The sequence below is a fragment of the Acipenser ruthenus genome, chromosome 6 (genome assembly GCF_902713425.1).
Source record: "Acipenser ruthenus chromosome 6, fAciRut3.2 maternal haplotype, whole genome shotgun sequence".
Classification (NCBI taxonomy): Eukaryota; Metazoa; Chordata; class Actinopteri; order Acipenseriformes; family Acipenseridae; genus Acipenser; species Acipenser ruthenus.
In genome coordinates this window covers 17151381-17178763 of record NC_081194.1, presented here as the reverse complement: position 1 = coordinate 17178763, position 27383 = coordinate 17151381, and the positions used below count along the sequence as shown (strand labels likewise).

General features: G+C 35.5%; 1 protein-coding gene across 7 annotated transcripts in view; it reads right to left on the bottom strand.

Annotated features, from left to right (window-relative positions):
- The window catches only part of LOC117411386 (receptor-type tyrosine-protein phosphatase kappa), a 158552-nt gene that overhangs the window by 96392 nt on the left and 34777 nt on the right, over positions 1-27383 (bottom strand). For all 7 annotated transcript variants that reach the window (XM_034018818.3, XM_034018819.3, XM_034018822.3 and 4 more), the window contains exons 2-3: positions 19371-19493; positions 10648-10919 (exon numbers count right to left, since the gene is read on the bottom strand). In XM_034018818.3, the coding sequence (XP_033874709.3) occupies positions 10648-10919; positions 19371-19493 (395 nt within the window). The remainder of the gene's footprint in view (positions 1-10647; positions 10920-19370; positions 19494-27383) is intronic.

The following is a 27383-nucleotide window of genomic DNA, read 5'->3' as shown; positions in this document are numbered from 1 at the left end:
ATTGCATTTTTGGACTATTATTCAAATAACTGAAGTAGAATTAAGCCCAGAGAAAAAATAAAAAAGCTCTTTAATCATGTGCACTTAATATTGAAAATACCAACGCCTCAATAGATAGAATGAATATGCAAGATTAAATAAGGAATGCTGGCCAAAATACAAAATAGATTACAACAATTAGTTTTTATCCAACTTAAAACATGTCTGAAATCAAAATGCCCCCCTAAAAATGTATACTAACGCACCAAATTCAGTTACTTTTTCTACCAGGTGGCCATCTTGGATGTGAGTTATGCCCTCTAGACAAAGTCCTGCGTGGGTCCAATTTTTTTACAACCCACTTCCGACCCGGACCCACAGCTACGGAACCCGACCTGAACCCGCTGCACCACCTTCTCCCTACACGTGACCCGACTCGCTTTAATAAGACTTGCAACCTGACCCGAATCTGCAAGGGTTTGTCCTGTACCTACTGGCTGTGCAGACTGACTCCTGCATTCACACATATATCATACAGTAGGCTATACAGCATGGTAGCTTTCTCTAGTGGTCGGGATATATTTTAACATTGTAACATATTAACTACCTCTACTTACTTTACTATAAAATACCTATTCCTTTCATGCCACCAGTTGAAAGGGAGCAATACCTGTGCTTTTCGCGGAGATGACATACCAGTTTTGTGGCTGTCGTACAAAAAAAAAAAGAAAAATGACAGGTTTTACAAGCAATGAATCCAGTCTCATTATTTTCATTTGCTATGATTTCAAAAGAATTCCACACTTCTGATTTACCTCTCTAACTATTATCCACCAAATGATATCAGGGTTCGACATTAGCCATGGCCCAGCGGTCGGTAGAGATCGCAGTTGGGCCCGTAGTTATGTAGCACCACAGGCCTGACTGGGCTGGTTACATATTTTAAAAGTTGTATAATATATACAGTATAGTGCACCTGGCTTCCATTTCATGAATCAGAAAAAATCGTCCAGTGTTGCAAAAAGCCGAAATAACAAATCGCACTGGCTTGACCATATTTTAAAAGATAATTGCACTTTTAAATTAAGATAATGTTTTCTACTGGGAAAATAATCCCCCCCCCCATCATTATAGGTTCATTCCATACATGTATGATGACCTACACGAACCATCTGCTAACAATCAAAAGGGCCAGTTCTATTTCAGTGTTGGCTGACTCTTCAACTGACTGCAGTATTAAGGATTTGGAACATATCTATGTTCGCCTACTAGAAGTTGGGAAGCCCCGAAATACGTATCTGACAGTGCAGGAGCTAGAAAACTGTCATTCTGATGGGCATTTGGCAACTATTGCTACAGGTGAGACTAAATCTGTATAATTTTGGCACCTATTCTTTTTCCTAAAGAAAGCTTCTAGCCATTTCTATGAAATGATGCCTCTGGTAACTGCAATACTGATGCTTGTAAATGTTTAGATCTTGAAAATACCTTGAAAGCCGTATCCAACTAATTTACATGTCATTTTGTTATTTCCAGGTTTAATGAAAGCTGGTATAGTACGCAGGACGCAGGCTGTGACTCCTCGCCCTCAGCCCTATCCCAAAAGTATTGGTTGGTGGTTGTCTTCTCTTTCAGGCAACCAGGGTTATGTTAAGTAACGTTTTTTAGACCAACCCGATTCACAATGGGGAGGCCATGAGAAAGCATAAGTGAACAGACTGCTTTTGGACACATTAGGTTTCCAGACTGAAACACTCTGGTCAAAAGCCTACAGTCCCTCAGGGAAGATATCTGCAGAAAGTTAATTATGTGCTTAGATTTTTATTTGTTCTTCATTTTGGAAACTAAAAATGGATGAATGGCTGTAAATGTCAGGCATAAAATGCACATAAATTAGGTAGCAGTCAGTAACTAGTTATAAATAAGTAAGAATCAGAATGCATTGACAGTAATAAAAGTGTCACCACATGAAACTGAGCTTGAGGTAGTGTAGTAGGCATGCAATAAGTACAACCTCCACACCACCCCTTTGGCTGTACTTATTTGCACCCAAAATTTGCAAGGAATTTGTTTAATTTTGGCCTTCCCTCTCAGGGGAGGGACAAAACTGTCCCAATGGACTTTGTTCATGTATTTGTGCTACAAATTATTTTTATGTTTGAGTATCTGCATGAAGTGATTATCTATCACTTGCCTGTAGTTCAGAGACTATTCTAATCAGGAAAGCAATTTTACATCATGGGGATTTAAATTGAACATGACAGTGCATGTTCATCTGCGAAGCACTGTAGTCTGATCTGGCCAATATCACTATCTCCTCTACACTAAAGGCAGAGCTTGTGTACCTGCACGTTCCTCTACAGCTATATGGCAAATAAAATTGACCAGCACTACTGCCAATTATGACCCTGCCCATGCATTCCTATTGGACATACTAGAGATGGGCTGTCCTATTACAAAACAGGTCTTGTTTTGATGAAAGGTTACCACTCTCGCATCCGGCAACTCAGATGTAAAATAAAGGTTAGACTTCGATAGATCAGAGTTATTGAACATCCCTGGATAAGGGTGTCAAAGAAATAAATAAAAACAATAATAATAATAATAATAATAATAATAATAATAATAATAATAATAATAATAATAATAATAATAATAACACACAACAGTTATTAGTAGTAGTAGTAATTGTACAGTTTTTTTCCCCCCTTGGTACCAGTAGCTAGTAGATAATACTAACAGAGTTGAACTGATATTTTCAATAAAATTATTGTTATACATTTATATCTACACAACTTACTGCAATCTCAATTGTATATCTTTACAAATTCCTTATTTGGTCCTTTTTGTTTTAAGTATTTTAAAGTGCAACTATTATTTGTATTATTTTTATTTCGTCATCATCATCATCGTTATGCGAAGGTCACCACTTACCTTGCATTTACTTTTATTTTGTTTTAAAAAGAAAAACTGTCTGGTGAACTTAAAGTGCTTTATAAATATGGCTTAATCTTCAAAACTACGTATGTGCTTGGTAATGTTGGGATATGTCACACACAATTCAAACATATAGAATAGTAGGATCGATAATATTTGTTTGTTTTGTGAATCTCCACAACTTTGTGCCACAGAACAATTTAGTTAAAGAAATGTTATTTATCATACAAACAAACCAAAAAAAAAGCCACAGCTTAATTAGGTCACATGCTCAAGTTGTTTGAATGCAGGACCTTTTTTGTGCCATTTTTAAAAGTGTACATTTTTCATTGAAATGCTGGATATGTAGACTACATGTATGGTCCAGTTTATTTTTGCTTACTAAAACTTATTCTTATGCAATCTGCATAAAAATCGGAAAGAAAATGTCTCTGTGCTGCTAAATGCACCACCTGCAAGCCACACATGCATTTTATTTCTTCTGGATGTCTTTGTAGTCGTTCAATTTGCAATCATATCATAATGGATACTGTTTGCACCTCAAATTAACTTTTAGTTGTCCATGATTAACTTGTTTTGAGGCGTGTGTGACGTGTGTCAAGGGTGTTACCCTTGCTTCTGATTGGTCAGTTTGAAACAAGTTCTATTTTAGCAATGGGAAATTGTCAGAGACGCTCGCTGCTGGTGTGGATACTCCCATTTGACTGCAGTGACTTCTAAATCATCCGCTCACGTCCAGTGTGGATACAGCTTTTCACTTACTATTAATATTTTGATGTACATAATTGCAGCAAAGAATTAAATAAAAAATAACCTTAATTTCACATTGAAGTTAAATGTTTTTTTCTCCAAATATATAAATTTACAGCAAGCATTCTCAGCAATAAACCTACACTACTAGAGTGCTCTTGTTTTTTCACAATTCAAATCATTCCCAAATTCATGGTAACGCGACAGCAAATTGCAGATGTACTATACTGTACAAGGGCCATTCACTAACTGTCCACATATCATTTTTGATGTGCAAGTTAGATAGTGAAACAAGGAAGCACTGTACATTAAATGTATTTTAACAAAAAGGATTTGCAGTTTCAAAAACAATGTTTTCTTTGTTTGCTCTTTTCCGTAATGAAGAAAAATCTAAATCGATAAAAAACACTTCAGATGCATGTTTTCTTGCTGTGCGAGTGGAATTTTATTGAAATTCTTTAAGGTATGATTATTTCTCTGTGTAAAAATTGCCTTGAAAATCACTTCCTGTAATTGTCACAGCAGTATTTCACTTCTCTGAAAAGCATGGGCTCTTTAGTGGCCTCAGTGCAGTACATTCCCCATCGGCTCTCATCTAATGTCTTAAACCTCGGCTCTGCCACTTAGCACTGAGACTAGAATGCCAGAAGGTTTAGAAAGATAAATATCCATGAACCTTATACTAACTGTTTGGATAGCAGCCTGTTCTCTGTTTGTTTTATGTATGCATTTTTTCCTTAGTGTTTTACCTTAGTTCAGTCTGTTAACTTGTTTTTTTAACGATATTAAATCAAACTTTCAATCGTGTGTGTGTGTACCAAGTTTGACTGGATCGCACCATAAAACAGGCAAATAGCGAGTAATCTAGCAGTGTATAATTGTTTTAATTGTGTCATCTTATTAAATGTGAATATTGGTGTGAATAAAGTTTTGTATGCTTCTAAAATAAAGCCAATCCACCTGCTGTCTAGCCTTCAATTAGTTCACATGTAGTAAATAAAATGAAATGACATGAACACCACCAAACAAACAATTGCATGACCTTTATTGAGAGGCATTACATTGCCAACATACCCTGGCATGTATTGCCAGTAAACCTTAAGGCTATTAAACTTGCTTTCAGTTTGCAATAGGAAAAAAGGGGACCACAAAATGCAGGTCAACTTGTGGGTATACAGCCCAAAATGCAAATCTTCTGGGATTCCACAAACATTCAGACCCAAAACACCCTAGTAGGAAAACAGGGCTACATTTGTGATAGAGATGAGAGCCTGAATGCCGTGATCATTATGGTTTGAGGGTTGTCTACCTATTGAGAGCAGATAGAAAACCAGGACTGGGTATGTGCACCGATTGAGCTGCCACAGGGTATAGCTGTGAAGGAGCCTGCAGCTACTATAGCCCCAACTGTCCCAGCTGGTGTCACTGCGAAGCAGTGGTGTCTATGAAGTCATATGTTCCGATAGGTATTCGGGAAAAGAAACCCCCATACAGCACACAGACAGTAAATGGCTTCCTAATTCAATAAGCATTCGGAAGCAAGAAGTGAATTGCTCATTCCACCATCTCTCTTTTGAACATGCGCAGATTGTTGTTGGCTCCCCCAAAATCCTTTAGCAACTTTTCTAAAGCAAAAACGTTATGTAAAATAGAAATATGAAGAAGTCGCATAATTCATTAGTTATGGCTTTAAAAAAGGTAAAGAGCAGTTTATGGAGACTGAATTTATTTTACAGATTACCACAACATCATTCTTTCTAGATGAACATTGCACAACGTGTCACATTTTGAGTGATCGCTTACAATTTGAACATTAAGTTCATTGAGCTGGTACAATTGAACCACTTTTAGGTAATGTGTATTCTCCTGTAAGACATCTTCAGTGCACTCTGGAAAGCTTTTAAACCAATCTATACAGAAATCAGTGCTTGCAACAGCAATATATAGTTTATAAATATGTATATATTTATTGACACCAGTACTTTTCTGTGGTTTACCACTTCAAAACTTAGAAATGCATATAATATCGGTGATCAGAGTAGTGATCCCATTATTCTGTAATCAGCCCTATTCTTAACCCTTTCATGCATGAGAAAAAAAAAAAATCAAAATATATATTGCTTTATATGTGGGGAAAAAATTGCACCTTCATATGAGGCTATCATGCACTTGCATCTTCCATATGCAAGGTGACCAGATTTTCAAAAAGGTCAAAACTGGGACGCATTGTTAAATAATTGATAAGATTAATTAAATCATTAAAATTATAGGCTATTTTAAATGGTTATTTAAATAGCCAAGCTCTCCCTTAGTATTATCTTTGTTTGTTAAGCAGCTAGCTAATTTCAGCACACTCCTGGGTGTATAATTTGTGGCTAATTAGCTGAAGTAGCCATATTGTATTATACATGACGACAATGACGACGACGGCGACAACAACCACCAAAAATCATTAAATACATTTATGTTTCGGCATTTCTTTCTTTCTTTCCTCTCACTGTGTCAGGTTCTATATATTGATGTTTTTGATGTGCTTTAACCTGGTGGATTTGGGTGCTTGCAACCTCTCGCTGCTCTGTCTGGGCTAAATCCCACCAGAACCGAACAGCTACAAAATCACCGTATTACACACAATTGTAACTTCATATTGAATATAAACTAAATGAAAATGCCTGTGTTAATCACTTTATGAAAATAATATTCTTCATTACCCTATTACCTTTTTTTTTTTTTAAATTATATTTTCACTGCAGGTGCCATAAACTAAAAGCTGTTTACGTTAATTGACAAAAGCTGAAAACAGGGACTTTTTAAAGATAGAGTAAAAATGTCAAAAACTGGGACCTTTGATGGGAAACCGGGACTGTCCCAGCTAAACAGGGACATCTGGTCACCCTATCCATATGTCCCCATATAAAATGACTATGTGGTGTTTTTTTTTTTTTTTTTAAATCGGTCTCCATATGAGGTTGCCATGCAGGAAAGGGTTAATACCTGTACATGGTTTACAGCCTCCACACAGCTATGTTATAGTCCAAAAGTATTCAAAAAACTCTTAACTGATGTACAAACTAATATTTTAGTAAGTGAGAATGCTTTGGGATTACAGGTTTCTACTGAGCAGAGATACCAATAACAAGAATGTCAGTAACATACGTTTCCCCTAGCACAGCTATAATAAAAAAGATATCAATATAAAAGTAGACCATGCCGCTTATATCTAAAAATGCAAGTGCGACACATATATCCAGATGCCTCTGTATACCCCAGGTTCTGGAAACTGGATAAGCAGGTATCTAGCTATTTAAAGATGCAAGTATGACATGCGTTCACAGTTAGATGTACGCCTCCGCTACATCCCTTTTGGCAGCTGTGTATAGATAGTGTAATATAAAGTATGTTTTGACAACCATCTGTGCCATAAAAAAAAAACAACAAATGACAAATATTCCTCATGGAACAATGTCACTGTACAAGACCAATTAAGTTCAATAAACAGCATCTTCTTCCTGTTTGAGCAAAATGCCCTCTCAAACATGACCACAATATGGAAGCTACAGTAGGCCACGGGCCAAAGTGAGTCAGCATTCCATTTTACCTAAAGAGTTTTTACCACTGCAAATATGAAGGTTGTATCTCAAATGCTCTTGAGTTGCAAAAGTGTCACTGACAATGCTCTTTACAAAAAACAAAAACAAAAAAGTACACTGCCCTTAACACGAATATGGTTAAATAAAAGCAATACTATAAATTAAAAAAAAAAAAAATGTTCTTTGAGTGTGTAAAACACTTATCAATGGTTCTTTCAAGGAAACTGTATTAAGACAAATTGATCTTAATGTAGAACAAAATTACCACACCAAGGACAATTAAGTGGTTTCAGGAAACCGCTTAATTTGATATTTCTTGTGTCCAAGAGACTCATTGCAACATTCATCACCACATTTTACCAAACAATATTAAAATATACCAGTACAGGTACAAGGAGGCTATTAGCCACAGTGAACTGACTTCATGCAAGTACTCTATGCCAAATCTACACATTTCCGAGCACTGAATTCTCTCTCAGATTTCACTTACAGTAGTTAAAGATACTGTAACTATGAGACGAGTTGAGTCCAGTCCCCCACCCACCCCAGAGTCTTGTCCCATGTAGTCTTTTGTTTTCAATTCCACTGGTCTTCGGAACCCACAGTCAAGTTACACACAATAAAAAAGCTTTAGATCTATGCCATTCTTCTGTTAAGTCAATGACCGAGCCTGAGGGTTAAGCAAGCCCATGGCAACTGCTTTACATTTAATAAGACAGCAATTTAATAAATGACCAAGCTTATTACAATTACAAACTCCACAAGCATGAACATTAACTGACCTAACATCACAATGGTTTATGAATCTTTTTGTAAAACAGCATTACAGTACATGTCTAAACACAGGTCTTAAAACCATTCTATTACATTATATTTATAAAACCTAACCATTCACACTCTTCAAAATGACAATTGTAGTAGTCCTAATTTTGCATTTCAACTCTGTTTGGAAAGGTATTTCAGAAAATGCATTTTAAACATTTAGCCTATGTACAAACTACACAATAAAAGCTTAACTGATATTTAATTGGATCATTGTATGGAATTAATTCAATTTGTAATTCAATTCAAATTGTACTAATGATATGTCAATGTCCAGCAGTGCATCGTGCATAAGACACTTAAGATATCAGAATTGTGGGGGGATGTATTTAATTAAATGCCTTCATTGACAATTGTTTAACATTTGAAAATATGATTACTAAAGAGTTCTTCATTTCATTTAAAAAAAAAAAAAAAAAAAAAAAAAGAACCCCGAAAGAATAGAACATGCCAGTACTGGCCTGCTTTACCATTTTTGTTCACACTTGAAAGCAAAACTTAATTATAAAAAGTGTATCTCACAAATACATAATCCTCTGTGGGTTCAGCTTTATTCACCACTTATGGTGTTCCAACATGCTTGCTTCTCGGCAGGAGCATTTGTATCATAAAATTAGGTACCAGCAGACAAGTTATTCTTTGCTTGTTTTTTATTTTTTTGCAATGGGGGAGGGGGGACGACTATATTAAAGTGGGAGTTACAGTGTCAAACAAGAATTCCTTTTCCCGATTAATTTATTTATTTTATCTCTCTATTTCTAAATTATGAGCAATTATTTTACATGTTATTCCAAATCAAAACAAATTTTAGATTTGTATTTATTTTTTAAATTACGTGTCTAAAACCTAGTCTAAAGAAAGCTACATTATTCATTTATTACAATTAGTTACACAGCAGGTCAAATTGTATTAGTGATAAAACTGGGGGGGGGGGGGTTGTTTTAAAAGTACAAAAACATGAAAAAAATGCTTCCATGAATGTTACAAAAATAATATATATATATATATATATATATATATATATATATATATATATATATACACACACACACACTCACACACATACATACATACATACATACATACATACATACATACATATACATACATACATACATACACACACAAAGAATATACTACATAAAGTTCCAGCAGTCCCGATGGACAGCACTGAGAAATGTGTTGAACTCAGACTACCGATACACTGGTTCATCAATAACAAACGCAGCGAGTAGGGTAGCCTGATTTAATAGCAATATTTAAATGTACGGTGGCCTACTAAACATTTTGTCTGGATCATTTTATTATCATTAACCTAAAGTGCTGATATTTTAGTTCCGTAAGTAGACTATAAGGATAAGATTTGCTGAAGCTCTGTAGGAAAATGTGTACATGGTATGTATGTGTGTATATATCCTTCGGATGAGACAGTTGCATAGATCACCCCTAGTCTGTCGATTTGCATAAAAGCGTCTACTGAATGGCTAAATTATAATAAATAATAATAATAATAATAATAATAATAATAATAATAATAATAATAATATATATACAGTCAATGTTTATCAAATATTCCATAAGGCGGCGCTATTTGCTGTCCTTATACAAGGATTAGTAGTACACAGCACTCTCTTATGGAATGTTATTCTTTATTATTTATATAATGCTATGTCTGTTTCCCTCCCCTCCTATGCTTTTTTATTACATTTTTTGACAGCCAAATGAGGCAAGCTGCACTTGCAGTGCTTCAACACAACCTAAAAACTTAGTGGAAACCCAGTTTAAGAATGCTCTAAGATATGAGCAGTTGCGCAACGCCAAACTGAAACTCAAAACAAACATTTAAATACACCCTCCCGTATTTTAATATTAATTAGGTTACTCGCATTTGGAACGGCAATTTCTCTGGCTAAAAAAAAAAAAAAAAAAACACACAGCTACATGGAAACACATACAACCCGAAAGTAATACCAAAATAGTGAGAAAAAGGCGAGACACTTTCTTTTACCATGGAAATTGCCCCAATGATGCTTTAGACAAGGAGTACGAGAATAAACCTATTTATCTACCCTGTCATGCAACTTCATTGGTATTTAGCGCAGTCTGCGGTGCTGGAAAGTGATCTGAAACAATCAATATAAAAGGTTTCTAATTAACAGATTGGTCGTTCTATGGATACTTACATAAAAATGAACCACTACAGGACATTTTCTATTGGAATCTGACCCACTTAAAATCCGACAGCTATGACAACATACAGCAAAGCCGTGAAGCATCCATCAGTTCAACTTAAAGAGATTTTTGATGCCTGTTGTAGCTGATTAGGCTAATCAAGATGTCATTGTTTTTTTCTGAAGGCACTCTAAAAAGTTGCTAACAAAAACTACGGTCTACATTAAAGTGTGAAATACAGACAACCATCTCAGAACTATCATAGCACTGTTGTGATTATTATAATTGGGATGCTTTTCTTGAAATCATCCTTATAAAATATAAATCTAAAAAAGCATTCAATTCAAAATATTTTGATCAGAGGTTTTAAAAAAAAAAAAATAATAATAATAATTACCTGATATTCATTAGGCCAGAAGGTACTAACAGCCAGCTCTGCTCGAAGCCAGTCTCTGCCAGTGAAGCTAGTCACATTCCAGATAGGATTAGCAAGGGGTCCCTTGTTAACCTTTACTAAGATGTTTAATGTTCCTGGGCTTGAGCCATCTTTGGTGTACAATAAGTAGTTGAAGTCAATACAGTGGGTGTCATTTTCTTTCATCACTGGAAGCTGAATACGTGCTTTTTCACCAGAGTCATGCTGTGAGGAGTCAACCATCATGTACGACCCTGTGAAAGGATTAAGATAAAAAACATTGAAGTGGAGTGAAAAATCAAGTTTACTTAAAGTTATAACAGCTAGACATTGCTAATGGGACATTATATGCAAATCTTTGGACTTTTCAAATGTTAATGATTAGGAGGCAATGGTAAAATGTCTTACAACACCTTCAAGGAAATAAAATACATATTTAATTGTCTGCTTTAATCAATTCCATGTATTTGACTTCATGGAGGAAGTTATGGAGAGTGCATCAGTGACCAGAGGTAGCTTCTAGACCACCATATTAACTTCCTAATACTAACATCTGTGCACTTATTTGTGTGTATACAGGTATAGGATAGATGGGTGTAGTGACAAATCAAACATTTCAGGTTAGAAATCCAGAACTGGTTACAAAGTTTTGTTAACAATATGGGATATTTTAAAAGATGTGGATCATCATACCACTGCCTTTATATTTACAAATGATATATTATAGTTTGGAGACCTATTCCCAATGTATTATTGTATTGAACTCCAGAAGGTTTATTAGAGTTAAGCCAGCAATTAAGATGCAATGCCTTTTAGAACAATAAAATAGACCCAAAGGTGTCCGTTTACTCATCTCAGAGCATACACCATCTCAAGTCACTCGTCAAAAGAATCTGTTTGTGGTGCTCAATATCTTTTTTTAGTGACCCAATTAGTGCTGGTGAAAAACAGCCATTACTACAATAACTAGTATTCAATGGTCCATTGTGGCCTTAAATGTATTGCTGTTCTAATTATCCCAATATCACTTCTATTTTAAAAATATCAACTGAACTTATGGCAGCTCTGAAGTCTAACATCAGCAGAAGCTCGACAGCATTCGCAACAGTTTGCCACACTGACAGTTTCATTTGTTTCAAGAACTGCTACAGACACACCACAGTAGTAAATCTCCACCTATATGTTTGGATCATTTAAGACAGCTATTCCCAGTTAAGAGCGATTTCTATTTGTAATTGGTAGGTGAGAAATGTACAATTCAGTAATTAGGCAGAGCAGTGAGTGAAGATAGATCATATGCATTGCTAACCTCATTTAGCAACTGTATTACACAGTAGGTTAAGCTAGAACAGTACAAAACGGATCACATTTGTTTAGTTACGACAATACGAATACCACTTAAAAATGTCCATTTAAATAATAAAGCCTCAGAACAGATTCACTCAGTGGGGGGGGGGGGGGACGGGGGGGGGGACGGGGACATTGGGTTCCACAAAACAGGAGGACTACAAAATAAGGACATTATTAAAAATCAAGGATGACAAAAACAGAAGACTAATCTAGGATATTACTATATTGTAATGTAACCGAGAGCTCCAAAAATCAGTAGGAGTAAAATAAATAAATAAATAAACTAAATAAATAAATAAAAATAAATGCATCCTTTTTCTAGCCCACAGTCACCAAGTACTGCATGAGCTGTCTGCATAGTTTACAGTATTCAGTCCAGGAATGGGCCATTCCGTTCTTGGGGGAACATTCCTCTCGCTGTTTGTCATTTATAGTGCTTTCCGACCTGGATGGAGCTTTACATATTTTAAATTAAAACATGAAATAATGAACATAGTGGAACAAAGAGCAGGACTGGAAAGGCCAATATTTCTCTTTATCCCCTGGTTTCGTTGACATATCCACAGTCAACCAATCCACAGCAGTAAATTCCTATCTGAACGCTGATTAAATGCAATGCTAACATGATTTAACTGCAAAGAAAAGAAAAAGGTGGACATTCATGGCTTTTTAAATGAATATCTGCTGAAGTTGAAATGTATATAATTTGAACACTGAATCAAACATGTATACAAAATGAGACTTCCCCCCCTATCTACAAAGCAAAGAAACCCCATCCTCGAAGTAGAGTCATTTAAGCTGTCCAGTGATTAAAACAAAGAAATGTATGTGAATGAAGTCATTAGCAGTTTTCATTATTAAGCTTAAGTATTATGACAAATCCAAATCCACTTTGCTTGCAAAAGCCTTGCACAATACCCAGAAAGTAGAGGAAGTAAGTAAAAAGTACAAAACATTTTTTTTAAGGTTCTAAAAAGAGAAGTATTTAATGACTGTCTGGTGTTATTCATACATACTGTACGCACAGAAACATTAAATGTGTTTTTCAATGTTATTTATGTGTGACAGGTTATACCCTGATGGGGAGGGGGAATATGAATATTGCCTGATCCCTAGAGGGAAACACACCAAAATATAATTAGACTGGTGGCTTTCAACCCTAGGTAGGCAGTCTATTAGACTGAAAAAGCCCCCAAAAAGTTAAGGCACAATTCAAATCCTGCTCGCTGCGGTACTCAAGTAAACAGATCAATCAAAGCAACTTGCAGTGGTGAGCTATGGTGCAAACTATGCCTGTTGTACTGAAAGCTCTGATTGGAACAAGCCTTTGTCATATTTCCAGCACATCATTTTGCTTATTTCTATGCATCTGATTTTTGTAAGGCAGAAACTGTGCAGGCTAATTCAGAGAGCATCACAATTACATTATACTTCATATTGGTTTCAATTAACCGAAAGTCATACAAAACTACAATAAAATAAATTATAAAATCAAAGTGCCACTGTGCTTGAGCTTTCAAAACAGCCTTTTCTATATGTTCTGCAGGAAAAGTACACTATCTAATGGTTTGCTTTCAATAGCCCCTTGGGCTTATATTGTTGGTTCTCCAAATTAAATTTGTTTATTTTAAATTAAGATTTTTCTTCTGCTCCATTACTGATCCCAAAATACAGCAATAGAACAAAACAGTGATGGCTTAATTTCAAACCTCAGAAAGGCAAACCAAACACTTCTACAGCTTTTCACTGCTATAGGGTAGATAAGGAGTAGGTCAAGACACAGTCAATTTATATAAAAAAAAAATCTGCACGATCAGTTTATCCATAAGAGGCTGTAAAATGAACTTGATTTAATAGATTGTCATTTTTAGAAACACTTATGACCAGTTAACAGCTCATTGTATTGAGTAAAGCACACACATTAGCACTAAATGTTTCTGAATTTGACCATAAAATTACTTATGAAATTGTACTAACATTGAACTTCCAGAATACCCTATTCTTTGCAGTGTTCTACTGTCATGTGTTGCACATTAAGGTCTGGCTTTTCTTTTGCACAAGTGAGAGAATAAGGATCCTTCTTAGTTATGATGGAAGACATATTCCTCTTTCATATCACAGTGGACATATGTTCAAGTAATGGAAAAGGCTCACATACTATTGCAATAAACAAAACATGGCATGTTGGTTGAACTATACATGGTCCAAGCAGATCAACAACTTGCTTTTACATTCATCCACCTTTACTCAATTCAGTATCACTAATAAAACAGTTTCTTATAGCCAACTAATGAAGCCCAAATATCTGACCCATTTCCATCTGAATGTTTCCTTTTTTTTTAAAAAAACCTATAGCCAAGACTATCATAAGCAAACTTTTCTGCTTATTAAAGCTAAGGACAATGTACAAACCACTTTGTATGGAGATGGGAGTGCCCTGGGGTCATGGCATGGGGAAGATGCTGTTTTGCTACAAGGTATTGCTGCAGTAAACACAGGCATTTGAATGGAATGTAAACTGGCCTTCAGTAAAGTGAAACAAGAGCCTGACTATCATAGACCTAGCTAATTCTCAATACTTGATCATAACTCACATACAGCGAATATGCACATCAAAAAAATGTGACGTTATTTCATTTTGGTTCATGTACTCCTTTAAGTCTGTGCAGCAGCATGCCAATTTTCAGTAAGCACAAAAATACATTAAAAAAATGTATCAAATAAATCACGTGCTGAAACTAATTTAATACAACCTCACCTTGAGGGAGTTTGTTGTATACATGAGATCAAATAATTCAATCTGTCTTTGACATACAACAGCCCAGAAGTCATCATCAAATGTTAAGCGTTAATGGCCCTATATGGGCATTATTTATACATTTCTTTGGGGGTTAGGTTGTTTCCAACAAAATATTTCTCTCCAACACTTGTCCCCATGAGAAACAGGCAGTAAATGGTCTCGCCAAGGCTTGAGAGGTATTTCCTCTGACAAATGCTGTCACTGGAGCAGTTTCTATAATTACACACTCTATAAGTTACTTACAAAATTCACAAATGCCAAAAAGCCACATGTTAGAATGTTTGAGGGGTTTGCACATATGATAATAAATCATTCCATCAACCTGGTTACAATTAAAGACAGTATACATGTTGAGATTTTTTGGAGAGGTTGTGATTATTAAAATCACAAGCATTGAATGTGTCCTACTAAAACACAATTAGAACTGAAAAAGCAACAAAAAATAAAAAATAGAAATGAAAAAAAAAATACACCATGCAATCCGCAATCATAACCTTATGGGAACTTTAAAGTAGTATTTAAATATGAGTTCCAAGAGCAAAGATGCCTTAAACCAAGCTTTAAGATAAGTCTCTTTTTCAGGATCTGTAGCTCATTGGCTCTATAAATGGAGGTTGAACTAGACTGACACTCTGCTGTACAAGCATTTGCAAAAGTAAATCACAGCACTTCACAATATTTCACACCTTCTTGAGGAGCAGGTCATTTAACTGGTAATTTTACTGAAAACTTCAACAAAACTATGGCCAGGGCAATGAATGGCCTGTCGCCATCACTTCTGGCAACTGGAAATAATTACCAGTGAAGACTACATCGTCAATAAAGAATGTTAGTAGTTTTGGGGGGCGAGGGAGATGGGGCATATTCCATATACTGCCCAGTTTTCTGGGACTGTTGATTTTTAAATGGACAACTACCCAGCCATAAAAAGTGCATTACCATTTTGGCAGCTTCCATAAAGCACAATGATACATACTGAGGTTCAAAGATGTGCTTCATTAGAAATCTCAACAGACCTTCTTTCTAAGACCTATGCTAAAGCACCATGCTACATTTCACAGAGGCAAAATGCACTAACAAGTCATTCTCCTGTGACAGCAGGAATCAACTAATGTGAACTTTCACCTTTTTCCACCGAATTAGTAAATACAAATAAAAAAAACGATTTAATGTTTCTTCAATAGAACGGAAGATAGATAACATGGTATCTAATTTCTGAGCTTCGTAGGTTTTTTGTTTTTTCACAACATGAATTTGACTTTTATAAAAACCTCTTCCAAGCATAGTTTCAATCCACACAAGGTAATGGCTGTTACATTAAATCCTTCATTAAGTGGTTCCCTGCGAGCAATTCATTACCATCCTTCCATCACCAGCCTGGTGCATTCAGACAGCTTTTAAAAGGGCACTTTAAAGTGTTTAATAATCTGCTTCCTTGATGTGCCATGTACAGCTCCACCATGGAGATGATGTGGGGTTAAAATCACTTTGTTGCTTGTTCTGTAAATACTCTCATAATGAATAGAAAGCATTTTTTCCTGTCTTGAAGAGAAATGTACTTATTTTATAAGCTCTCAACATTAATGTTCTTAATTTCTCATATAAAAGTAAAGTCTTGAACAGCGTTTGACGTCATATTCGAAAGGAAGATATAAACCACAGAGTTACATTTTCCCCATCTTTCTCCACCTTCACGCTTCATTGCACCAATAACGAGTCATGAGATCAATAAGTATGGTGCAAAGGTTAACCTTCTCTGGAGAAAGACTTCACAAAGACATTTTGATCATTACTAATATGAGAAATCAAATCACATAAGCTGTGAAGGAAAGCAGCGATTAATTGTAACACCTTTTGTTGGAAAATTATGTTTTTTTCTTTCTATAAAATCTAGAGACATAAAAGCTGTCATAGTGGTATCAATCTTAGATGCGTTTAATATCCCTTCTCCTGCCAATCCTTTACTGTTCCCAGTCATTTTATGATTAAGGATTTTGATTTAGTTGTATGTAGCAATGTGTACATTTTACTTATGCATAGAGGCAGTCAAAATATTACTCATTCAGTGTATACAAGCAAACTAATAAGATGCATGTTATAATTTTGATTAGTTGATGAGCTTGGTAGCAAGGTTTGGTCATTCTTTATATATAAATGACATAACTGAATAAAGGGTTTAGTGTCTTAATGTTGAGCTTGTTCTACAAAAGAGTTTAGAAGCGTGTTGTATTCAGATTTGTGACAAAGAGCTTAACATTAAAAAAGGATAGATTTATTGTTACTGAACAATCCATGGGATTAAAACGAAAATCATGGATAATGGTCAAATACTTTGATGTGTAGCGATCTCCCACTCTACCCTCTTTTTGAAACCTTCAGATCCTCTTACTGAAGATTATTAATGTCTGCAAGTCAGCTGTCACCCATCAGTCAGCCTTGCAAACTATCTTGTCGCATGCAAAATTGTAAATTGTAAAAACAGAGATATGATTAAATATTGTACAATGCAAACATGCATTTATTTTTTCTAATTTAAAATAATGCTATTTTTAAGATATTGTCTTCCAATGTGGTAGTATAGTAAACAATCCAAACTTCAAATTTACCACATACTGACCCACTAAAATATGATTTTCATTTATTGTCAAAACAAATGCATTAAGAGCCATTGATGGTTTAGAAGACATGGGAACCGACACACCAGTGCTAAAGTTTGAAATCTGTCAGATCGGAGGCATCAGCACCATGCAATAGTGTTTGGACCACCCCCAGACCTCCAATAGAATTATTAATGCAATTACTGGAGGCACAATGACCAACGTTCATTTAATTTGTTTTCTTCATATAAAAAGGAAAAAAAAAGTACATCACGATCACAGCTGGAGTAAATATTGCTGGGGTCATCACTTTTACCTTTTTACAATTTTAAAAACGTGTCAATCTGTCACACTGCTTTGTTAATATTGCTTCATTTTTCACATTTTGTTTGCATTTCATAAGGAAATAAATCTCACTTGTATTTGGGCTTAAAAAAATGCAAAGCTTTTCTTCCACATTTGGGGTATTGAAAGATTAAGCCTTTCACAGGAGTCAGATCTTGCTTGCTTGTGTTTTGTAATGACCTGTATTGTATTGTATTGTATTTTAGGTAGCAAGGAACAGTAGGCCCCAAAGAAGAGCACCATAACAAATGCTGTCCTCTGGATATCACTACTTGGTATGGAAAACTGGGGTTCAACTGCTTTTCGTACTTGCCACAGGTGTCAAAATGAATATAATTTTGAACACAATCTAAATGCCACTCCTGGAAACTTAATGTAATAGAATACATTTCAACATAATGTGCAAATGATCTTTTCTGCTCTCTTGCATGATTAATTACGCAATATTGTATTAAATTGGGAAATGTAGCCGAAACTGCACTACCTTAATTTCCTATGCATATCATCCTGACAGAAAACAAGTGATTAAGCTGTTCATCAAAAGGTGAAGAGGCAAGGATCATGGAGCCCATGCATTTCAGTTATTCATTACACTGCCTGTCCTAATGTTATTTAAAAACATATCACTTGTCCTGTATACTACCACCTACAGGCTTTAAATCACCTTTCTGAATTTAGTTATAAACAAAAGGTCATTGCTTCAAAAACACTGGAATTGAACCATATTCCAAGGAATTCTGCAGCGTCGACCTTAATTTGCTCAATGGTTTTCCAAGACAGATAAATTCCTCCTGTATTTAATCTATTTATATTTGATAAGTAGCCATATATTCTTCATTTAAAAGATAATTCTCAGTGCACATGAAGCCTGCATTCTACCTTTATTGTAAGTTAGCTGAACTGGATTGCACGATTGAAAGCAATAAGACTGTTAAAATGTTCCAATACTAGTGCTATATTAGAAATTGATAGGATTGAACAACACGGCAAACCGGGACCATCAACACTAGCAGAACAATGCTGCAGTAATAAGCTACCTCCTTCAAAAAATCTAGCACAAAGGTAGCATAATGTCCTCTGTTGATATAATGTTTTGTACATAAAGAATGCAAGATGTAACCCTTTGGTAAACCACTGGACCAGGGAGATGGGATAGAGAACATACAGTTTCTAATTATCTATAAACAGTTAAAAATGTCACCAAAATAGATTGACTCAGTTGCTTTGAGTGTCACTTAATGTGGTTGCATTTTTGTTGTTACTCTGCAGTAACTATGAAAGCACAGTGTTAACAAATTCTTTAAAAATAATTCAAGTGGAGGTCTGCCCTTGCCAATTAATCAATGATAGTGGATAACAGACATTGACTTAGGAATGTACAATTATATCAATCTTTTGGTGACTACGTTATGCTAATATTGAGTTAAGATTTAAATGTGCTCAGACCCCCTTCTCTTAAAAGGAAATAATTTACTTCAAGACCAAGTTTGGTCTGTTGCCAAACAGTAATCAATAAAATGTAGCAATAGATTTTTGGGATGATAAATTAGCTGGAATGCTCTGCACTATGCAGTGTTCTACATGGATTCAGACACCACGTGCACGCCTCTCACCTTGCGGCAGTTCTGTTGATAAATACGGAGCTTCCTGTGCACTGACATGTGTCCAGTCGAAGTCATCATACAGATCTTGCTGGTAATCACATTGAGCAGGGCCATCATCAAAGTTACAGCCTCCTGGAAGACACAATATCATTTATATAGTACAGATATTAAATTACAGTAAAACAAAATATTTCTCATTAAGAATCCTCAATTTTCCCTATGGACACTGCTTCCGCTTGCAGTTGTACAACTATACGCAAACAGGGTTCATTCTGCCAATTTATATGTATTTAAAAAAAAAAAAAAGTTTATGGCCCTGGAGCAGAAACAGCTGTAGCTCTTAACCAAAGTACCCGATTTGGTGAAGGTTGACAGGTAATGTGTCATCAAAAAGCAATCATGTTATGATCTCAGCAAGTTGTGTCCCCTGAAAGTAGGACATTCTTGTACTGAATGGCAGATACGCACAAACTACTACACAGATTCCCAGTTTCCAGTATTTTCCACAGTGTGCGCAATTATTTTTGCAAAGTTTATAAAATGTACATAAAAAAGGTCAATTTTAATTTGACAACACTTGACCTTTAAAAGGCCTTCAGTGGCAGGCATAAAAATTAAGTAGCAATTTTCATTTTAAATGGAGAGATTGAACAGGTGCTTATTAAAATTTCATAGTGTGTGGGGGAGGGGGGAAACCAATTATATTAAATGTGGAGTTTATCGTATTGTAGTAGATATTACATCTTGGAAGGCTATCTCAATACTATTACAAATCCCAAAACCTGACAAAAGTTACTTGATGGTAAACATATTATTATTATTTATTTCTTAGACTTACAATTGTTACAAGATCTCACATTAGTTTTACATACAATTACCCATTTATGCAGTTGAGTTTTTACTGGCACAATCTAGGTAAAGTACCTTGCTCAAGGGTACAGCAGCAGTGTCCCCGACCTGGGATTGAACCCACAACCCTCCAGTCAAGTCCAGAGCCCTAACCACTACTCCACACTGCTGCCATATTCTACTTCTCAGAATGTTCTGTGTATTCCAGTCCCTTAACACAGCAGACAGCAATGTTCAAACACTAAAGGGCAGATATAGAAAGTCATTTTGGTTTTAGAATCTACTGTGGGGATTTAAATTTCTGTAATGTCCTTGTCAGTTAGTTATCCAATATCAACGGAATAACATACATTTGTATACGAGACTCATATACAGCGGTCCCAAGTGAATATTTATTACCAGATACCATTTTTAATGTTTTCCTCATTTTGACCGGATTATAGCCCTAGAAAACCTACTCGACCTCTTTGGGTGCTTGTGCATTATACTCATTCATGGAATAACTACAATGCTCTACAAACATTTATGGTGCATACTCTGTGTACACAAATCATATAGTGCATTAACAAATTATCTAACATTAACAGCTTTTATCAAATCAGCATATATAGGAGGCTGGGTGATGCGGTGGTTTAAAAAAAAAAAAAAAAAAAAAGCAAAGTTTGTAGCCAGCGGTCCCTGGTTCAAATCCCAGCTCATTCACGACTGACTCACTGTGTGACCTTGAGCAAGTCACTTAACCCCTTGTGCTTTGTCTTTCAGGTGAGACGTTGTAAGTGACTCTGCAGCTGATGCACAGTTCACACACCCTAGTCTCCAAGTTGCCTTGGATAAATGCATCTGCTAAACAAAAAAATTGTATTTTAATAATAATAATAATAATAATAATAATAATAATAATAATAATAATAATAAATAGCCCCCCCCCCCCCCCCAAGACAGTTGTAAGTTTAATTATTTACAAAAATGTTTTTGATGACTGCATTAAAAAACTGAGGCAACACACTTCATTCCTACACTTAACCACCAATGCAACAAGTAACTTCCTGTTAAATACACATTTCTGTTATCTGTTCCAGAAAGTGAACACACATTGTCTGTTTATTAACAAGGTAATTTGTTTGCTGTGAAACACTGAAGCTCATCACAACATCCACTTTTGGCCAAGTCCAGAGTCTACCCAGCTATAAATATATGCAACAGCAGAACTGAAAACTGCATGGGTTTTGTTAACGAGACAATATTGAATAAAACATAAGTATGCAGGTGTTGTTTCTCAAATTAACCCTTTGTTTTATTATCCCAGCTGCACATTCTATGTGTAGATAAGAAGAGTGCTTTATTTGTAAAGGCAATGAAAAAGGAACACACATGTTTATTTACAGCATGCAACAAAGAGTTAAAGCCTTATATGAGCCTTACATCCCCAAACCAATCAGCTTTGGAAAGAGAAAAAAAAAAAAGTTAATTTACGAGTTAGAAAATTGAGTTAGTTGAGAGTCCACCAAGGACTAATATGCAATAAAATCTGACAGTTCATTTATGATGGTTGCAGTGCTGGTCCATTTTATTAGACAAAAATATGACCTTTTTAAAATAAAAAGCAGATAAGTTTTTTTAACCCTCCGAGTGCCATCCCTCTGGAAGTGTTTCAGATTTCAGTTACACAAGTAAGGGACAGTAGAGTTCTAATCAGAACAGTTAATAAATAAAGAGTTAAATAGACAAGAAATCACTTAATTCATACCAAGTGTAAAGGACAGAAGCAAAATTGTGCATACCAATACAAAAGCTGATTGAGACCCTGTTAAGGGTTTCATTTACATAAGTATTGCTGCTGATCAAGCTGAAGGGCAAAATACATTCCCTAAATTGCAAGGGGTTAATTTGTATTCAGAAGGAATTGTAGGACTGGTTTACTTTGCACACTAATTATATACATACATATACATATATTATTATTATTATTATTATTATTATTATTATTATTATTATTATTTATTTATTAGCAGACGCCCTTATCCAGGGCGACTTACAATTGTTACAAGATATCACATTATTTTTACATACAATTACATTATTTATTTATGTTACATTACATTTATTTTTATTTTTGTTTACACATTATTTTGACATACAATTACCCAGTTGGGTTTTTACTGAAGCAATCTAAGTAAAGTACCTTGCTCAAGGGTACAACAGCAGTGTCCCCCCACCAGGGATTGAACCCATGACCCTCAGGTCAGGGGTCCAGAGCCCTAACCACTACTCCACACTGCTGCCCTTGGTTTACTACATTCTTTAGTTAACCCTAAAAAGCTATTACATTTATGGTCACTATAAAAAGTGGTTGAATTAACAGATTTTAGACTACTACAAATGTAGTAAACCAAGATCACTTGGTAATCAATCAATTCAGCAAACCTGGTCAACCTTCATTTCACACTCCAGTTTGATTTAAATGTTTGTTTATAAAGAAAAAATAGGTTGTTTTCCCTTTGGTGCCATTTGTTCGCTACATACTTCATACCAGCCCCATATCTGTTTTCACAATGAAATGCGACCAACTAAGGCATGTGGCTGCCTAAAACCAGCATCTTGGGGGGTGGGGAGATTATATATATATATATATTATATATATATATATATATATATATATATATATATATATATATATATATATATACACACACACCGTGCCTTGCAAAAGTATTCAGACCCCTGACCAATTCTCTCATATTACTGAATTACAAATGGTACATTGAAATTTCGTTCTGTTTGATATTTTATTTTAAAACACTGAAACTCAAAATCAATTATTGTAAGGTGACACTGGTTTTAATGTTGGGAAATATTTTTAAGAAAAATAAAAAACTGAAATATCTTGCTTGCATAAGTATTCAACCCCCACACATTAATATTTGGTAGAGCCACCTTTCACTGCAATAACAGCTTTAAGTCTTTTGGGGTAAGTATGTACCAGCTTTGCACACAGTGTCGGAGTGATTTTGGCCCATTCTTCTTGGCAGATTTGCTCCAGGTTGTTCAGGTTGGTTGAAGGACGATTGTGGACCGCAATTTTCAAATAGTGCCACAGATTCTCAATGGGATTGAGATCAGTACTATGACTGGGCCACTGTAGGACATTCACCTTTTTGTTCTTGAGCCACTCCAATGTTGCTTTGGCCTTGTGCTTGGGATCATTGTCCTGCTGAAAGGTGAATTTCCTCCCAAGCTTCAGTTTTTTGTGGACTGAAGCAGGTTCTCTTGCAGTATTTCCCTGTATTTTGCTCCATCCATTCTTCCTTCAATTTTAACAAGATGCCCAGTACCTGCTGATGAGAAGCATCCCCACAGCATGATGCTGCCACCACCATACTTCACTGTAGGGATGGTGTGTCTTGAGGCATGGGCAGTGTTAGGTTTGCGCCACACATAGCACTTTGAGTTTTGGCCAAAAAGCTCTATCTTGGTCTCATCTGACCACAAAACCTTTTCCCACATCGCAGCTGGGTCACTCTCATGCTTTCTGGCAAACTCCAGACGTGCTTTCAGATGGTACTTTTTTGAGTAACGGCTTTTTTCTTGCCACCCTCCCATACAGGCCAGTGTTATGCAGAGCTCTTGATATGGTTGACTGGTGCACCATTACTCCACTCCCAGCCACTGAACTCTGTAGCTCCTTCAAAGTGATTGTTGGCCACTCTGTGGCTTCTCTGACAAGTCGTCTCCTTGTTTGTGCGCTGAGCTTTGAGGGACCAGAAAATGTGACAGCAACTTTAATGGTTCACAGGTAGAGGCCAATGGTAAGGTAATTGTGTCCTCGTTAGGGAAATTTCTTTCATCGGTGTAAACTGGGAGCTTCCACAGCACAGGGGTTGAATACTTATGCAAGCAAGATATTTCAGTTTTTTATTTTTCTTAAATATTTCCCAACATAAAACCAATGTCACCTTACAATAATTGATTTTGAGTTTCAGTGTTTTAAAATAAAATATCAAAACAGAACGAAATTTCAATGTACAATTTGTAATTCAGTAATATGAGAGAATTGGTCAGGGGTCTGAATACTTTTGCAAGGCACTGTGTATATATGTGTGTATATATATATATATATATATATATATATATATATATATATATATATATATATATATATATATATATACACATATATAGATAGAGAGAGCGAGAGAGAAAGATATATATTATATATATATATATATATATATATATATATATATATATATATATATATATATATATATATATATATATATCGATCTATATATATCTATATATTACACACACAGATAGATATATTACACAGTCAAACCTGCTCATGCGACCACCTTTATTTAGCTGATAACGTGCACCGATATTCATGCTTGAATTTCTTCCAGCACAGAATTTAATGTTTGGTCAGGCGCGCCTACTAAAAATGCCACAAGAACAGGGACACTCATTTTCTCAGCGCTGTGTAACGTGCGATCAAAATGCAGCAAATACGTCTCAAAAGTGCAGTGTTTGGATTTTTTAATTTTTTTTAAATATCTGAAGACAATAGGATAGCTGTTGTGAGCAGAACAAACTTGATGCTACATTAAATCCAACGAACTGCAAGTAGAATATTATTCTGATGCTTAATAAAAAATAGGTCGAAACCTAAATAATGATGATGTAGTAGTAGAGTACATTACCAGACTAACATATTCACCTTAAGTAATGCTTTGAGTTGTGGGCTCTCTAAACGTTAAGTGGGAATTACCTTTTGTAATTTGTGTTTATCTTGGTCTGTTTGTTTATCTTAATCTGCATTGGTTGTGGATGTATTAGGCGGCATTTTGAAGCTGGAATGTATTACTGTGCCATATTTTTAGTAACAAATTCAAGTTTGACAATTTTGTAACTGGGTATTTCCAGGACATATTTGTTTTTGATTAAGTTAACAATTTAAGCGGGGCTGCATTTTTAAGCAGTGTATGCTTACAATAATAATTTAACAAATGTTGTTGTAGTTGAAATTGCGTAGGAAAATTGTGTTCTACTGTATCATATAGGTGGAAGTTATAATATGCAATGTTTGACAGCAAGAGACTATAAAAGTTAATGTCACATTACATATTTTTTTCTATAGAAGTGTTAATAGTACAAATGCAAAGCGTTATTTTTTTGTGTGACTGTTGTAGAACAAATATATAAATTGCCTTCAAGCACACAAAATAATACTACGTTACTCTTTGTATTCATTTTCTGAAGTAAACGCAACAATACCTGTTCGTTTTTGTCAAATACAACAAGGAAATGATATGTTAATTGTTTAACATTTATAATTATAAAACAGTTTAAATATAGGCCCTTTGTCTTGTTCTAGTAGTTACCTGCACTGTCTGTTTAGTATTGGTATCCTATCGGTATTGGCCGATATTGATAGATAACCATCGGCTATCGGTATCATAAGAATATCGGTACACACTATATATACACTATATATATCACACACAGTTTTGAAATGTGTCCAAACTCACTTAAAATCAGACACTACTAATACCCCTTCTCCACTGGCACATCCAACTCGTGAGGGCTCGGTATGGTATGGTACAGTACAGTACAGTACAGGTACGGGTGGTTCTCCACTGGCTATTTGTCTAGCTGAGTAAGAACCATACTGTGAAACTCTGGCCTCACAAGACATCCGAAGCTGGTTCGAAGCCAAGCCGGGCCAGCGGCAGGGTTAAGGATTTTCATCATTACGTTGCATCAGTCAGTACACTCCAGAAAGACAACAGGCAGCAAGTGTGAGGAGAGAAAAGTACAGCCTTGGGACACTGAGGAACTGCAGGCTGTAGTTTCTCTGTGGGCAGATAGAAGTGTTCAGGAAGATCTGGAGCCGTGCATCAGAAATGAAACAGTTAATGCTTGAATTTCTGACAAATTTGAAGCAAATGGTCATAAACCGCAAGCACAGTACACTTACCTCACACATTCAAACACAAATTTCTCATCCTTGACCTTTATTATATTAAATATAAAGAAGAAAAATTTGGAATGTAAAAAAAAATCCTAAACTTATTTGCAAAAATAAAGCAAAACAAAACACAGCTGTACCACACACACCCACCCCCACAACTACGGCTCTCATTGTGCAGCTTCTTTTTTTAAGCATCCAAAACAATTCAACTATAGAAAAAACAACTATCCTTAAAACTGGGTGATATCTTGGACTGGACAAATCGCACTTTTAAAAACGTATTTTTCCCCCCTTCAGCAAAACTAATTGAACTTTATTAAGTCGATATAAAATCAGTAAAATTTGGGGATGAAACTCCTAGATATATTTACAATAATATAGTGATACAAGATAACAGTTAGTCTTAATTTTTGAACACCATTTGTTTGCGCATCATTTGGCAAACTGCGTTAATTAATAACAATAATTAATAACTATCTTTCGTTGCGTGTGATGTAAGTAGCACGGTCTGGCAGTGGAAAAACAACAAAGGCTCTCCTTAACTGCACCATGAGGGCTCGGTACAGCACCAACGCAGCATGGCTCGGCTGTACAATGGAAGAGGCAGAAGACACCTCTTGCACAGGGAAACAAATTGCTTGCAGGTTACAATACCTTCATCAGATGAGAGTTATGTTTGTTTAGCCACTGGAAGTCAAAAACCATGGGAGGATTTGTAGCACAATAAAACCTCTCCTCTGGGGTTGCCAAATGGCCACATCAAAAATAACCAAAAGGGGCGATGAGTGAATGTAAAACAAAACAGTATTCACACAAATGCAATTGCTTCAATTTGTAGCATATAGCCAATGTAAACAAACAATCTAATTTGTTTAAGTTATGCATTTAAAAATGTAATGCATAGTGTGTCCGCTACTGAACCAATGCCCCCATATGGGGCTGGCTGATTGTTGTCTTTTTTCTACTCTGTAGTATGAACCCTCCTCCTAATGTAATCAAAATATAGGCAAGAGGCAACTTCCAACTAAACCAGGCACATACAAAAACCATGAGGGTCTCCATCTCAGATGACTATTGAATGAAAACTGAATAGGATCATACTGTTCAATAAGAGGGGAAAAAAAAAATACATCAGGTTGTTTCAAGACCAAAGGTTTCATCATGCTAAAATAATGTATGTCAAAAACGCCAAACATGTTACA